At 41.5% G+C, this 17,314-nt stretch overlaps 1 protein-coding gene across 2 annotated transcripts; it reads right to left on the reverse strand.

Moving 5' to 3' along the window:
* Positions 1 to 358: 358 nt before the first annotated feature.
* cyth4b (cytohesin 4b) lies at positions 359 to 15,293 on the reverse strand. Of its 2 annotated transcripts, none has more exons than XM_080721856.1 (13): positions 15,189 to 15,293; positions 13,984 to 14,066; positions 13,037 to 13,101; positions 12,713 to 12,779; positions 9,014 to 9,132; positions 7,964 to 8,044; positions 7,142 to 7,254; positions 5,328 to 5,476; positions 3,973 to 4,084; positions 2,451 to 2,527; positions 2,128 to 2,199; positions 1,695 to 1,843; positions 359 to 1,433 (listed from the first exon to the last, which is right to left on the reverse strand). In XM_080721856.1, exons 1-13 carry the CDS (start codon positions 15,205 to 15,207, stop codon positions 1,352 to 1,354), a joined length of 1,188 nt encoding a protein of 395 aa, XP_080577982.1. In that variant the 5' UTR covers positions 15,208 to 15,293; the 3' UTR covers positions 359 to 1,351. The 2 variants fall into 2 exon arrangements, with proteins under 2 accessions (XP_080577982.1, XP_080577981.1); XM_080721855.1 differs by having other exon boundaries at positions 12,713 to 12,782.
* Between the last annotated feature and the right edge of the window lie 2,021 nt (positions 15,294 to 17,314).

Below are 17,314 nucleotides of genomic sequence, written 5' to 3' on the forward strand. Positions count from 1 at the left end.
GTAGTGTATTAATCCTGGGCCATAACATGGTATTTATACATTAAACCATCTACCTCGGCCTAAAGTCTTAAGCTTAGCACCACCTAACCAGCACTAAACAGTATCTTGGGATCTAAGCAATTCCGGTCTTGCCATGCCAACCACCGGTTTGTCTTTAAGGATTTAGTTAAACATTATAACAGATGATTTATACTACATCCATTTATCAGCCATGAGACTTTTATTGAATGCCCGTTATGTGGCAGGCATTGTAAAAAAGTTGCAATATAAACAACACAACAACGTCACACATTGCAAGAAAGAGGAAGTGAGAGACCACGCATGGTGGTTTCACTGTGTTTTCAACTGGAGACACAGGTGTCAGGATTCTGCCTTCACCAAAAACAGGATCCTAGTTTTGGTTGTCAACATGTAGCAATTGCTTGGTGTTCGCCGTATATTTAAAGCATATATACTAAGCATATTTGAAGACACAATATATCTGACAATTTGTCAAAGATAATGACATTGACAGATGGTAGAAAGTGACATTGTCTTTACCACGTCAATACAGATGACTAATGACACCTTACACGTGCATGATAATACTGAGAATATTAGTTGCATCTTTTGCAACCTCCGTCTTCACTGTCCCGTTGCTTAGAAATCTATCTTAAAACCTGTCTCCTTCCAAGCTTCATCTGCTTATCAAGAAAATGTGTTTAATTAATCAATAATCAATTCTTTTACAATAGCTCTCACCTGGATTCAACCTGTGGGGCCTATTTCATGGGAAGAGAGGACAGTCCTAATATGTACAGCGTATGCTTACTTTACCACCATCATGTATTTGATCACATACTGGCCAGAAGTAGGGCTATGTTGATAGCTGTAAGTTGTGAGAACTGAGAGGAAACTGAGTGTGCAAGACTCTCTGTTAATAGCACAGACATGACTTGTGGGAAGTCACATGCTAGGTTGTTTCCTTTAGTGTCCTGCATTCATATAAAGCAAACACAGGCATCAGACAAACAAACCTTAGAGATGAGAACATACTGTACACAAATGTACACATCTTTTCACTTCAGTGCTGTGAATACTTGTCAACACACATGGCCCCCCGTCTACGACGTGTTTCACTTTTTCCACCAATTTCTTATATATACACACAGTGATAGTCCCACTAATACTTGAGATATTGTCACCTGTGACAATGTAGTACTACAACAGTTGGACAACAGTTGTGAACTTCTCATCGCCAATGTGTCCACTGTCCACGTTCAGTTCACTTGTGCTGTATGAGTTACAGCCTACAGGCGGTAGGAATCCCACCACGGTAAAGGAATGTAAGACTTCCATAAGGAGGGTGAGCTCAGTCCTGCGGGGCTTGGTTGATCACCTTCCTCTTGCGGACGGACACCAGGTCATAGAATGGGTCCTTGGTGATACTTGCTCTGTTTGGGTAAATAAGAATAGAACAACCGAAAAGATGGTGTTAATATAACTATATAATGTAACAGTTTTGAGTGTGTGTATTTTATGTACATACTGTACTGTGTGTGTGTGTGTGTGTGTGTGTGTGTGTGTGTGTGTGTGTGTGTGTGTGTGTGTGTGTGTGTGTGTGTGTGTGTGTGTGTGTGTGTGTGTGTGTGTGTGTGTGTGTGTGTGTGTGTGTGTGTGTGTGTGTGTGTGTGCGTGTGTGTGTCAACTCTGACCTGATGGCCTCTATCCATGCGTCTCGCTCATCAGCGCTGGCTGCAGAGATGGTGTAGGACTGGTGTTTTCCTTCAACCACCAGCCCGTCTTTCCCTGTTTTACAACCCTTGATCTTCTGGCTGTTGGGGTTGTACAGCTCTAGGCAGTACTAGTAAAAAAGCCACACAGTGATGATACGATCAATCGTCAGGAATGAAAGACAACCTGTACTGTATATTCATCGGTTTGTTTATGGTCAATGGTCAATCTTCTCAATAGACCAGCAGAGAGGCCAACTCCAACCACTGCAAATGTGCTATATTTATATATCTTATTATATTGTATTACTATTAACATACTCTACCGTATAGATTGTTTTAAATACATTTTTATTCACTAAAGTAAGTTCCGGTCACTTGACAAGCCATAAAATCATAATGAATTGACACTTACAGGTTTGCGTGGATAGGGAACTTCTCTCACACAAAGATTCTCTAGAGGAATGATTCCCCTGGGCTCCTTGTCCTGAATTCACAGAGATAAATGGAGTCAGACAGTGGATGGATAGAAGGAGAGAGTTTAAATATGGTTGCAGTCAGAAGAACAGCCTTCGGTACTATTTTACATTATGCTTTGCTGCGCTAAAGGCGAGAGAAGTGAAGAGAGCAGCGTGATAAAACAAAAGGACACCATGTCGATTGGGATTAGAGGAGAAGGGAGTGGGGGATTAACACTGAAAGCAAGATGAGAAGGAAAGATTGGATGGAAAGTCTTACAGTGGTGAACTCAAAGTAGTAGAGGCAACTGTCAGTCAAGATGAACCATCGCCTCTTCCAAGTCTTCACCCGGCCCCCTGAAACATAACCACAATAAATCAACATTAGCTAGAGAGAACCTTTGGCTGTCTTTGGCCATATACAGGTATGTACAGTATACTGTAGGTATATATGACATATATTCTTTAGGACAGGGACAAATGGAACAGCGTGTACACTCTCTGAGTTTAATGTGAAATGACCACTAGACCAGTGGTTCCAATGTGGACCACTTGGCTTGGACCACCAAGCAGGTGCATATTGGGGCAAGGTTATATGACTCTGTTTTGAAACCCTGTTGATTATAATCCTTATGCTGATTACATGTCTGTAACCAGTAAGACTCCCTAATCGGGAGATAAGCGACCGTAGGTTGCTTATCTCCACAAATAGGGCAAAAATGTGTTTTTCCAAAATCTTCCTGATCCATGTTGATGACATGAGTGTAGACATGCTGTGTAGTGATTTTCGTGATTTTAGGGCAAAATCTGTAGGAGTAGTGTCCATCAGCATAAGGATTATAATCATACATACAAGCTGAATCTGAGTAGTACAAAATGTTAAGGGATGCAAAGTTAGTTAGCCAATCATCAGTGCCTCTTCAATCTCAATTTGGCATACTGAAAAACGATGTGTACACATGTACGTTTTTCCGATGTATAGTAGTGAGAGGGCTGGGAGAATGCAGATAACGGTAGTTATCAGGGTGTGGTCTTATGTGGTTGAGGTTTTCACTGTGGTATGAGATTCTTCCAGCATGATAACAGAGAGCATGAAACCACGTGTGTCAACAACAACAGTTGGCAACCCTGCAGCTAGGTGTGTTGCACCAAATTCTGGGCCCTGGGTACAAGGATTAACTCACATTTTGTGCTTTAACTATTGAAAAATAGCAGATCTACAAGCTCACAGCACGGCACCAAGTGCCGCACTGCAAGCTTGTAGATCTGCTATTTTTGAAAATTCAGGAAATTGAATATTTCAAAATCAAATCTTTCTATGTATTTTCTTTTTTTTTTTTTTTTTTTTGAAAAAACTATGTTTCTATGTCAGTGGTGCTCAAACTTTTTCACGTGAAGGAGCCCCAAAATGGCATGTATTTGGCCACGGACCCCCATCTCAAAATATTTAGTTCCAAGGACAAAATTTGAGTCACAAATGTTCGCTTAAAAAAATTCTTATATTCAAATATTTGCACACATTTTCACGATGAGTGCTGCGCTGTGAGCTTGTATATCTGCTATTTTTCAATAGCTAAAGTATAAAATAATTAAGGCCCCTCCACCTTGGGCCCTAGTAACTCAGTCCCACTTTCCCCCCCTTGTGACACCCCTGCCTGCACCTAACATCCAAAATAGCCATATACTTACTGTAGGTATAATGTGACTACAGAAACAGCTGCACAGCCATGCTTTCGTTGGGGAGTTATTGCTCTTTTATAATGCTTCTTCATATATAGTAAAAGATAGACCATCATCATTACCCAGTTTGAGGAGCCAGCCTTCACGGTCGGGGTTGAAGAAGGTGTGTGTTAGGTCATTCCCATCATCCTCTGGGATCTTAAAAGGCTCGCTTCGTATGCTGTCGTACAGTTGCTAATGTGGAAGGAATAAAATGGGTTAAAATTCAAAGCAATGAGTTAATAATAACCTGCTCTGTGATAGTCTCACATTATAGCACTCCCTCTATGTATTATCACTTGACTGAATGCATCAATATGTTTCGTACAAAGTTATGGGGTGACAGAATTTTGAATTTCAATCCCAGTTTCTTTACATATTATCAGAATCCACTTTGTGTTAGTTTATCTGCTAACATGGTGATTCTAAAACCTGTTTCGCCATGAAAAAAAAAAAGAATGGAAACGCCATTTCAGGTTTCTCGCTCACAAAGCACAAGAGCAACGAGGGGCAACAGATGACTGAGAATATTTAGAGTTACATCATGCCCAGCTAGCTCTACCCTACAACCTGATGTTCTACCAAAGTTAACATTGCTTTTGAAAATGTTCAAGGGAAATGCTGATTCTCAGTGGTGTAAAGTAACTAAGTACATTTACTTAAGTACTGTACAATTTTGAGTTATTTGTACTTTGTAGTTTACAGTTTAGGCATTTAGCAGACACTTTTAATCCAAAGCGATTTACAATAAGCAGGTAATAAATACATCAATATAAGCAAGATAATATGTCAGTCAGTATCAATCGTATATAATATCAATACTTTACTTGAGTATTTCCAATTTCCAATACTTTTACTTCTACTAGGGCATTCACGAATAATGATTTTTTGTATTCGAATTATTCAACCTCAAAGTATTCGAATAGTCGAATATTCGACAGGCCAAACTGTCAAATATTAAGTCAGCAAGAGGCGAACATTGTGAAAATAGCCGATCTACATGCTCACAACGCCTCGCGTTGCGAGGCGTTGTGAGCATGTAGATCTGCTATTTTCACAATATTTATCTGTGGAACCGAGTCACATTAAATGTAATACCTACAATTCCAAGTGCTTGTCAGGGTGGGGGTCCCCAGTTCAAATATGTTTATTTTGGGGGTCACGGCCTAAAAAAATTTGAGAACCCCTAGGTATAGAGCATTAACAAATTCATCCACCAGGGGCACTGACAACTCATTCTTATGACTTCCTATCTAGCCAAGCTTTATAAATTATACGTTTTTTTAAAGAGAAAACATTTTTTTTTAATTAAAATAAGCGAATATTCAACTTTGGTGAACAACGTCGAATTGTGACTTTGATATTCGAATATTCGAATATTTGGTGAATGCCTTAACTTCTATTCCACTACAACTCGGATCCAAATATTCTGTCTCACCGTCAGCATCTCGACAGGGAGGTCGCCTCCGTTGTTGATGCCTCTGTTCATGGAGAAGAAGCGGTCCAGGGTGGTCTTGTCCTTCACATTGGGATTATGGAGGCTGGTGTTCAACATGATGACGGCAAAAGACAGGATGTAGCACGTGTCTGATATGCAGGGACACACACACACACACACACACACACACACACACACACACACACACACACACACACACACAGAGAGAGAGAGAGAGATAGCGAGAATTATAATTTATCCCATTGACTCAATGACTGCTAGAATTAAAACATCTCTTTGGTCCCGGCTGCCAGCTTTCTGAGTGTTTTTCACAAACCTTTGAAAAATCATAGAATATTCTGCGTCGCTCCGATCCGCTCACGGGAGCCCTCGAATGACACACACGGGTGTCTTGGAGTCGGAAAATAATCCGCTTCCACACGCGACCATCCATTTGAAAGATAGAGTCAACGCGTCAACCTCGCGTCCACCACCTCGTGTCCACCACATCAATGATGTGGCGTTTTTTCATTGCCTCCTAAAGACGAGGAAAGACTTTTTTTCCCCCAGTCACGCCATTGACGTGTCAGGCGACGTCCAGGCAACCCCGGAAATAAGTGGTGACCCATAGGCTAGTGAACAGCGCCATCCAGTAGCGCTACCACGGGAAACTCGGGTTTGGCAGACAACGAGTTAAGACCTAAGGGCCGATTCTACAAAATGCCTACAAACTAACAATTTCAATAATAGCAGATGTACAAGCTCACAGCGCTGCTATTTTTGAATAGCCAATGCTAAAATCTGAAATGACACCGATGCTTTCCCGGTTTTAATTGGTTAAGCATTAGCAGATGTTCTTATGTAGAGTGACTTACAAGGTGCAAGTGGGGGCAAGCGTCATGCACTCTGGTCAACCAACAACTGATAGAGTGCTATGAAAACAAGTATGTGATGTAATGTAACTAGAACAGCAGTGAACATCAAACATACTATAGAATTTACAGTATCTAAATAACACACTAAGCATCTACAGTATATTGTTCAAAAGTTGAAAAGGTGATTCCTTACTTAAAGGGGCACTCCACCACTTTTCAACCTATCTTCATAATAGGTCCTCACTAATGTTCATGATAAAATATCACAATTTTTTTCTACTCAGTTTGGGTCTCAGGAGAGCTGTGGGTGGGTCAAATCCTTCCTACCGGTGACATCATCAATGGGAAATGCAAGCTAATAGAAACTGCAGGTTTCTATTCCTGAAAAAGTTGCAATGTTAAAGTGGAAGCCATTGTTCTCGTGATAATAAAAATCTTTTTTTTTTTTTCAAAAATATTATTAATATTTTTTTTGTCAAACGATGATGTCACCGGTAGGAAGGATTTGACAGCTCTCCTATGAGACCCAGACTGAATAGAAAAAAATTGTGCTATTTTATTATGAACATTAGTGAGGACCTATTATATGAAGACAGGTTGAAAAGTGGTGAACTACTCCTTTAAGTGTGTGTCAGACATACTGAGCACTGCCTTCTGGCAGCATGTACAATAATAATGTGGTGCTAAACCCTCCAGTGGTTTGCTAAATCAGCCCTAGATAGATAGACACAGACAGACAGACACACAGACACGGACATAGAGACAGATAGCAGATGGCTCGCCTCATACAAACCATAATGTAAAAAATAAGACAATGTGGTCATGTGCTCATGTACACACACACACACACACACACACACACACACACACACACACACACACACACACACACACACACACACACACACACACACAGGAAGTAAGTACACTGAGGCCCACCAGTTGACTGGAAAATATGAGTGTTGCAATCACAGTAGCGTGTAGCAAAGGCCTCCATCATGCGGTCAATCTTCTGGGCTTCACCAGGTAAACGGAAACTCCACAGGAACTGCCTGACACGTAACACACGTATACACATGTACATATTAAAACATCCGGTGACTACCTTTTGTCTGGTTTTTGAGCATTACAGTTGAAGTAAGGTGACCGTGGTCTAGAAGGCAACTACTGTGTAGAGCTGTGGTTCTGAAAAAGACGTTTTGAAAAAGGTTTCGTGCCAGGGATACCCATGAGAGAAGACCTGTTAGATTAGAATTCGTACATCATTCTACAACTAGTCTCGCGTGGCCAGACTGTTGACTCCCACAGTTTTCGAATGCTTCCAGTCATACAGTGTGGAGCATGGAAGCTCTGTTGATGAGTAAGCGGAGGCCCCCCTCCCACACTCGCACTTCCGTTTCGTCTTTACACTTCATCCCAATATGTATCAATATCATATATTTTTGTGAACGGAAATGACGAACGGATGCCAGCTTCCTACTCTTTCTGGAGGTGTATTTCCAGACTCTAAATATAGTATATATTGGAGATTGTGGAATAGTTATCTTGCTACGCGAGACTATTCTACAACAGTCTATACGGTAGGTGGTGAGGGGAAGATGAGTGGAAGAGAAAGAGGAGGATTATAATAATAATAGTGAAGAAGCTGAAGGAGGAGGAGGAGGAGGTGAAGAAGAATAGACACTAAACCTAACTGTAAAAGACACAGTGACATAAATTACAACGATGACGATGATGCTGGTGACGAAGGTGTCAGCCTACCTGAGTGCCTGAACCAGGTTGAGGTCGGAGAACTCATGCAGCTCCACAAAGGCCTTCAGGGTCTGGAGGTGGAGCTCTTCCCTATGGATGGATGAATGAATGTCAGAACAGGAACACATGACAAGGTAGCTCATTTGTTGCTCTTTTTCAGTGTTGGAAAAAGCACTCAAGTGTTTTGCTTAAGAAGTAGTGGAGTAGATGGTAAAAGTGCTGAAAACTGGAAATACTCCAGTAAAGTACAAAATACCTAAAACTTGTACTTAAGTACAGTTCTTAAGTAAATGCACTCAGTTAATTTACACCACTGCTCTTTTTAATTCTATTCTTCCTCATCCCAACTCCTCTCTTTCCCTCGCTCGCTTTCCACATCTGTCTCTCTTGTCCTTCTTCTCCAAATCAACCACTTTTCCTCCTTCTCTCGTCCTCATCCCTCTGTTCTCTTCAACATCCCATCCTTCAACCGCTGCCTCTTCCTGTAATGCAGGGTTCCCCAATAGGCGGCCCGCGGGCCATTTGCGGCCCCCACCAACCCCAGTAATAATGGTGGTATAAGAGCAGCAACAAACTAGTATATCGTCGTTGTCGGGTGGAAATCTCGTATCTCCAAATTTGTACGTTCTTTTGCAAATCATACAAGGCCGTCACACAAAAGTAGTGAAAACAGCAGATCTAAAAGCATGCGAGGCGTTGTGTGCTTGTATATCGGCTGTTTTCACTAGTTTAAATCATTTTTAAAATGATAAATTCAAAACGAACGGTTTTGGACATACAAGATTTTCACCCGACAACGACAAAAACTGTCGCTGGAGTAGTGGGAACGCCACCGTCGCTCCCTGCAATGTTGTGGCCCTCGGCTTGGTACCCTAGACATAATTCGGCCCTTGGGGAAAACTAATTGGGGAACCCTGCTGTAATGCGTTGTCATACTTTTCACACCTCCTCTGCTCTTTTGCCTCCTCAAACCACTTCGTCCTTGTCACCATACACCCCCCCCCCCCCCCCCCCCCCCCACACACACACACACCTTCTCCTGCCCCGCCATCTTCTCACCTCTCTCCTAAGAAATCTCCTATAGCGGTTTTGTTGAGTCCCTCCTCCTTGTACAGGAACTCTGCGATGGACGTGTCTCTCCTCTCCAACAGCTTCTTCTCCACCAGGTAATTGATGCCCTGTATTTACACACAGGGGCGAGCGCACACACACACACACACACACACACACACACACACACACACACACACACACACACACATACAATGAGAACTTGAGAAAAAGTGGTATGGCACTGTTATTTTATGCAAAACTATGACCAGCACTTGTTTTTGTGAAAAGGCAAGCGTCAGAGTATTGGCGGCCCCCAAGGGAATAACTTTTCTTTTTTCATTTGGCCCAAAGCAGTGTACTGCACAGATAAGTCAAAGGAGACTTCAATAATATACAGTATATTTTTTGTTATTGTTGCATTCCTAAGACAATAATTAGATTTTAATAAACTTAGGCCTACCCCCACTGATTCCGGATGGAAACACAAATGCATTGGAATCAATGGGGGTACATTTATTTTAATACAATTATTGTCTTAGGAATGCGACAAAAACAAAGAATAAAGTCATGGATTCAGGTCTCCGTGGGGTGAGTAATCGATAGGAAAAAAAGTTATTTTGGGGATGCACTACTCCTTTAAGGGTTTCTTGCTCAGGCACACTTACTAAGCCCTAGACCTAGAGCACCGTTACCCAAACAGTGGGTCAGGGGTCTTGGGACCCATTTGTGCTCTATAAATAAAATTGACTTGACTTGACTTGAAGTTGGTGTTTCTTTCTTAAACATTCATACTGGTATCATTTCTAAGCCAGATAACAATTCAGAACAAATTTTCACGAAGGTTTCATGATGATCTCATTTCCAACTGAGTAACCAGACTTCCTGTGGCGTTTAGCTCACAGCTTATTTAATCGCCTACCAATTCCTTTAAAACATTTTCTCTTCCTCTTTCTCCTCAGCTAAACTAAGACATAATGCAACCTGGCATTGATTTGTTAACCCAGCTCTTACACAGATAAGGAACCGTTTTCTATAACCTTTTGACTCTTGCAGTCTTCACAAACTCAAATGCTACGGTAAATAACTCAAATGAAGTGTAAGGTGCCCTCCACACTAGGCGCGGTTGCCGTCGGGGCTGCCGCTAGGATCAGCAGTGGCCGCACCACGGTGAGACACAAACACACTCGCTCAGTGTGTAAACGCCGCGCGGTATTTCACAAAGATGAACACAATCCATCTCTCACCGCCCGCGTACGCATGCACAAGCGAGCACGCTCGCGGTGGATTTCACGGGACCGCGCCCGCTCACCTCGCCGTCCCAAAACTTCGCTGCCGAAAAAGCCGCCCCCCTCTCATTGAAAATGAATTGCTAGGAGGCGGTGACCGCGCCTAGTGTGGAGGGCACCTAAGGGTGCAGTGACACCGAACTTTGATTCTGCCAATGCTATTCAATAAGGAATGGAGCGGTTTGTTGTCATTCGAGGATTTCCTATTGAAAAGCATCGGCAGAATCCGTAGGGACTGCCCATAAGTCCGAAGGTTCATTAGTCCGAAGGTTCATTATTACGAATTTAGTTCGGGTTACTGAGGTTAGGGTTAGGCATAGTATTCTTAACAAATTCGGACTAATGAACCTTCGGACCAATGCCATGGCACAAGTGTGACTTAGGGTGACTGCACCCTAAGGCCATGTTCAGACGACAACGCTCTGTAGAGAAAACGGCGAGGTCCCGGGACATCGCCGTTGCATTAAGCTTTTTATCCAGTGTTCATATCAAGGAAAATAATGATGTAGTGTCCACTGTCCATGTAATTTCGTGGTGGCGGTGACACACGGATAAACGATTCTACTTCCTTGTTTACCTTTCACCATGGTAACAATGACTATGTGGATTTATGACTTGTAAAAATGTATGTGAGTGATCAAATAAACTAAACTAAACAATAAACCCCCGAAAATGCAGGTGGCGTCTGAACGGAAGACATATCTGACTTTTCATTTTGCGGAATTCTCGTTGCAACGTCGCTGTGTAAACGTGGCCTCAGTCACACTTTAACATCGGCTGCCACTTAGTACGTACAGTATACTCTATGAAAGGCTTGACACCAGAATATTTAATATGTCAGAGCAGAATCCTAAAAGAGAGGAACTTGTATAGCTATTTATTACAAATTGCATTTGTTAAAGGAATATTTCACCTTCTAAATGTTTGGGGTAACTTTAACATCTACCCAGGTTTTTGTGAGGACCCCAGACAGTTTTTAAAATGCGAGACCAGAGATCAGAGCACAGTAAGCATTAACCGTAATCAACAAACAACAAGGTAGATGCTCTAAAAACCACAGCTGAAACTGTGACGTGGTGGGCTGAATGGCTGATGCCATTTTCAGTACACAGATTCATAACACATGCATCTTTTTTTGTAGGAAGGAGGTCAACATCAAATAAAGTGTTGATCATAAAGGAAGTCAACACTTAAGTAATACTTTAGCATATTTGCACAATGAAGGAAGTCAACTTTTAAAGGACAACTTATTTTTTTATTTATTTTTTACAACAAGGTTTAATATTTTAGATTGTAATTAGAGAAAAGAAGATGAGTGTTAAAATGTTTTCCTTTAGTGCTTTCTAAAAAACGATAGAAAGCAGTAAATGAAAACATTTAACACTCATCTTTTCTTTTCTCTAATTACAATATAAAATATGAACCCTTGTTTAAATAATAATAGCAACTAAAGTTCAAAGCTAGATTGAGGTAAATGCATACGTGCATTCTTTGAAATTTGTGTGTGTCACTGCTGAGTTCTTTGTTGTATTTGTAGGCCCTGCTCTCAAAACCACTTCTGAAACTGTGGTGTATGGGCTGATATTTCAGTACATAGACTCATAAGACCCTGGGCTGTCATAGCTGAGTGGGTACAGAGCCTGTATTGTAATCAGAAGTTTGCTGGTTGCCCCCCCCCCCCCCCCCCCCCTGTCTCTGAGCAAGACTAGACACTTAACCCCTAACTGCTCCCTGGGTGTTGCTACATTAATGGCACTTCCCCTCTGCTCCTAATGCTGTGTTAAATGCAGAGGAAAACAACTAAAGTACCAAACATAATAATACATAAGGACCGCAGGTCTACACTAGAAACAGAGATGGAGAGAGATTTCTTCCGTTTGGTCCGTTTGATGTCTGTTCTTTCTCCCTGTCCGTACTTGTCTGTATGATTATGGTCCGTACACGGACCGACATGGAAAGCTCTGTGTCTTGAACGCCGTTCTCTTATTTGTTAATCACCATATTCGAGAGATGGGGGCTACTCGAGGTGCGTGTGGTTCATTCAGCCAAAAAAAAAAAAAAAACGTTTCACTTGCGTTTTGAATCGTATATCCTTTGACTGGCTGGTGATATAACATTAACTGACACAAAGTATTTATAAAAAGACTTGTGTGTATGACAGAGACATTAGAGTGAAATGCTGGTCGGGGCGCACTGAGAATCTCTTGTGTGCTCTGACCCGCAAGGCACAATATGTGGCGCGCAGCCCCAACGGGAGCAGAATTGGAGCGGAGAGCGGGTCGGCGCGCACAAACCATAGACAAACTAAGCATGTCAAAGTAATTACTGCACGTACTCTCTCACCCAAAATGTACACAAAATTAACAATTTCTATCAACCAGTACATAGCTAAAGAAAATCCCCTATCCTCTGAGCTCACCTTTTTGGGATCCATGTTGAATTTCTTCTTCCCACTAGAGAACAGCTTGCTCTTTTCTACGGTTTTACTGCTTGAAATAACAACATTGCAGAACATGTTAAATGTTTCAATTAGTAGTTGTAGTGTATGTTGTACATTTTTATCATAAGAAACCGAAACACTGAAGAAACAGCAGCGAAAGTAAAGGTATAAAGATCAAGGAGAGAAGAAAGTGACTTTATTTATAATAAAATAAATAGTTTGGATAAAAATAACTGGAGAGGGAGGTATTTTGAATAAGGTTGAGGTGGGGAGGGAGGGGTTCCAATCCCAATTTCAACTCACTTTTCTTCAGCTGACTCAAAGCTCAGTATATCTGCCATGACAGTGTCAATCTGCATCTTCAGCTTCTGATCAAGGTAGAACAACAGAACAAGTCATGTCTTTAGAACAGGGGTCGTCAACGTTTTCAGGCAAAGGACCCCGTAGTTGAGAGAGAGATGAAGCAGGGACCCCCACAACCTTTTCATAGATTCCATATCGTTTCATTGTTTTACAGCACAATCATCAGTGTATTTTGGATTCATGTCAATTTGTGTTTTCAGATATTTAACCACTTAAACCGTCAACACTTAATAAACTTGACCTTTCACCCTGTACTCTTTTTCCCCTCTACACCAAACCTTTATCGGCTATTTATGGCCAAAGTTCTCAGAATATGGACACTAGGGTCAAGTGGTTAATAAAAAAGAAGAGGAGAAATAAAGAGTTTTCTATCACACAAAGATTGGGAGGACCCCCTGCAGTAACTCTGAGGACCCCCTAGGGGTCCCACACCCCCTGTTGAAGACCCTTGCTTTATAAATTAGATGAGTTATAGGCTCACCCAGATTAGATGTAAAAAAGAAAAAGGAAGAGCACATGCTCCTTCCATGTCAACTGTTTACTAAATTAAATGAACATTCTTCTACTGTATATTATGTTTACACACAGGTGGGTGTAGCTCAGCATTAGCAGAGTGATCAAAGTAATAACTACTTAATATATTTCAAGTAGTCTAATCTGCATGGAAGAGAACTACTACACAGAGATCAATGGTAGTACCTCACTCCATATCATTTACCCCATGCATTGATGTGCCATCTGATCTCACTGTGTGTGTGTGTGTGTGTGTGTGTGTGTGTGTGTGTGTGTGTGTGTGTGTGTGTGTGTGTGTGTGTGTGTGTGTGTGTGTGTGTGTGTGTGTGTGTGTGCGCGCGTGCGTGCGTGCGTGCGTGTGTGTTTGTGTTTACCTGGATATCATCGAGAAGGGCGTTCTTATGCATCTTCATGTTCTCGAGCTCTAACCTCTCGTCGGCCGTGAAGTCTGGGGACACTGGAGAGAAATGAAAAACAAATCACATGGAACCATGAGAAGGGAATAACTGAATGTGTGCAGCCTCTGTAAAGATACTCTTATTGTCACGTGAAGAAAATAATCTAAACAGACAACAGGCAACACTTCGTTGCACAGTTTGCTTAGCTATACTCTACGGTGGAAGACTCTCAACCACAAGTTCCCCACCCTTCCTTTAAGTTTCTTGTGCAATGTGCCAGACTAAACAATCATACGTGTCATTATGTTTTGAGCTTTTTAAACGTTTAAAATAGGTTAATTTCTGGCAAAAACCTATGCCAACATATGTCTATACTATAGGGAGCCAGTGACTTTTTTGACAGCATACTGTAGCTACTGTTTTGAGTGTTGTGTGATCTTAACCACTTAACAGGGCCTCTTCCCCATTTTCAGTGCTTTTTTGTTCTCAAGCCCTGTCACGTTTACCACAGTACATGTTCATGTGGTGTGGTGTGTGTGGTAGCCAACATGACACAGTTTCTCACAGAAATGTGCCATATGATGCCTCTCTTAACATGTATTCTCGTTTATGCCAAAGAGTTGTGCTAATAACAAGTGACATACCTCATCTGTGTTTAATGATAGTTTGTTTGTTTGTACTCAGTGGTGTAAAGTAACTATTTCCAATTTATTTTACTTCTACTCCACTACATCTCAGAGGCAAATATTGTACTTTTACTCCACTACAATTATTTGAAAGGTTTTACTTTGGAGATTTAGATTATAATTACAAAATATACAATAACCAGTCTTCAGCCCTATACACATTTTGGCCATTTGAAAATAGCCGAACTACAAGCTCGTAAATCTTGTAAGCTTGTATATCTGCAATTTTCAAAAGATTTTTATACATCTGAAAACCTGATATGGGACATTCTGCATGGTAAAACATTTGAGTACTTTTTCCACCACTGTTTGTACTTTTGCCAAGTTTACTAAGATATTAAACTGAAAGACCAGGCAGGAATGTCTATTCAAGTGAAAGGATACAAGTCTTATAATTATCTCTCAACCCCCCAGCCAGCATAGAAAAGTACTGAAAAGACAGTAGGCTACCCAGGTGGTGGCCTAAATGAAAACAATAAAAGATCATAAACTTACCCATTTGGAAATCGGTCATTAATATAAAAGAAAAAACGTGGAAGCAGAGTGAGTCTTGCGCAACGTCAGGACCATAAAATAAGGTAGTCAGAGATGTCAAGTCGTGGTGTGTGAAAACGGAACACTCTCATGTCAAGAGATGACAGCAATACAGAACGGTACAGCACGCTTCCTACTTGACCCACGCCCACCCATAGAGGACAGGGGCGTCACAAGGGGTGGGAAAGTGGGACTGAGTTACTAGGGCCCAAGGTGGAGGGGCCTTAGTAACTTTAGCTATTGAAAAATAGCAGGTATACAAGCTCACAGCGCGGCACAGAGTGCCACACTGCGAGCTTGTAGATCTGCTATTTTTAAAAAGTCGTGAAAATGTGTGAAAATCTTTGAATTAATGTATTTTTTAAGCGAACATTTGTAACTCAAATTTTGCTTTTGGGGGGTCCCTGGAACTAAATATTTTGAGATGGGGGTCCGTGGCCAAATACATATCATCTTTGGGGGTCCTTGACATGAAAAAGTTTGAGCACCACGGAAACATAGGTTTCTTGCACACATTTTCACAGTTTTTCAAAAATAGCAGATATACAAGCTCGCAGCGCGGCACTCGGTGCCGCGCTGTGAGCTTGTATATCTGCTATTTTCCAATGGTTAACACTCATGGGGGCCCCGCAGTGAATCCTTGTACCCAGGGCCCAGAATTTGGTGTGACTCCCCTGCATAGAGGACAGTCAGTCACAGCATCCTATTCACAGAGAAGCTACTCGTCACTAACCACACGTGTCACATGATGCCTAGAATAAAATACGTTATACGAGCTGAGCAACCGCAACACCCCTCCCCTCGGTGTGTGTGTGTGTGTGTGTGTGTGTGTGTGTGTGTGTGTGTGTGTGTGTGTGTGTGTGAGACAAAAGTCACTTCGAAACAAAAGTCACTTCCATGCTGCATTCTTACGTTTTTCCAAAAGAAAGAAAACCTGTATATGAGCTGAGGGGCAAAATCATATTTAGATAGATAGATAGATAGATAGATAGATACCTTTATTATCCCAAGGGGGAAATTTAGCTTGTAGATGGGCTATTTTCTGTCAATTAAATAAGTCTATATGAATCTATATGAAATCAATGAAAATCTGCAACACAGTTTTATACAACATATAGTGGGGGTCCCTCCCTGCCTTGTCTCTCTCTCAGCTAAGGGGTCCTTGGCCTGAAAAGGTTGAAGACCCCTGCACTATAGTATGGGAAGCAACCAAGACCAAACATACATAGCCTACAACCAGCAGGCATAGTCAGAGGGGATGTCACTGTACAAAGCACATACTGTATACATAAATGCTATACATAATATCAGAAGAATCAGTTCAACCTCAACAATTAAAAATATGCTACAAAAAAAGGGCTAAAAAAATAGGCTACACAAAAACACAACATACTACATGGTAAACATTAATGCTTCATTCATACGTGGCTACAAAATGACCAAGCATAGCCAGCAACAGTGTTGCTGCAGTTGCAGTTCAATACACACAGCCTAAATGAAAAACTTAAGTGTATGGTTAAATAATAGCACAGGGAACTGGTTAACAGCCAGAATGAGTTTTTCTTCAATTTAGAGAACAGCAGGGGAGAAAGAGAAGGGGAGTGGAAATGGTGAAACAGAATCATGATTGTTAGATGCTTATACCACATCATAGGCAAACAAACAGGAGAATTAAGGGCGCATAACAATATTGATGAGGTGCTGCTGACCTAGTAGAACAAGAAGTAAAGAAAGGGAGCAAAACGTCCCTGAAGAAGTACTTACCAGGTTTAAATGTTGGTTTCTCTTTAATAGATCCTGCATCGTGACTATGACTGAGCCTTTTCTTTATTCCTGACCACATCCTAGGATCACAGAAAATAGTTGATGCCAGCCAAACTGAGCTCCCATTGAAAATGACTTGTTGTAGGTGTCCCCGGTCACGCTGTAGACCTATAATGTGAATGCAGAAAGAGTATTTAAAGCCCAGTCCACACCAAAGATTTGCAATGCAGCAACGAGTTGCATATTGCAACTGCCAACAACTTGCAACAGAAGGCCCAAACTGCGCTGCAACTGATGGGAAATCCAGACCGTTGAAATTTCTC

The sequence above is a fragment of the Nannobrachium achirus genome, assembly GCF_963921795.1.
Source record: "Nannobrachium achirus genome assembly, chromosome: 3".
In the NCBI taxonomy this organism is placed as follows: Eukaryota; Metazoa; Chordata; class Actinopteri; order Myctophiformes; family Myctophidae; genus Nannobrachium; species Nannobrachium achirus.

Bases quoted from the DNA above. Each gene is read 5' to 3' on its own strand.
- cyth4b (XM_080721855.1), bottom strand. The intron at 8,045-9,013 runs GTGAGAAGATGG...ATCCATCCATAG, and splicing joins GGAGATTTCTTAGGAGAGAG to GGAAGAGCTCCACCTCCAGA. The intron at 2,200-2,450 runs GTAAGACTTTCC...CTGTGAATTCAG, and splicing joins ACTACTTTGAGTTCACCACT to GACAAGGAGCCCAGGGGAAT.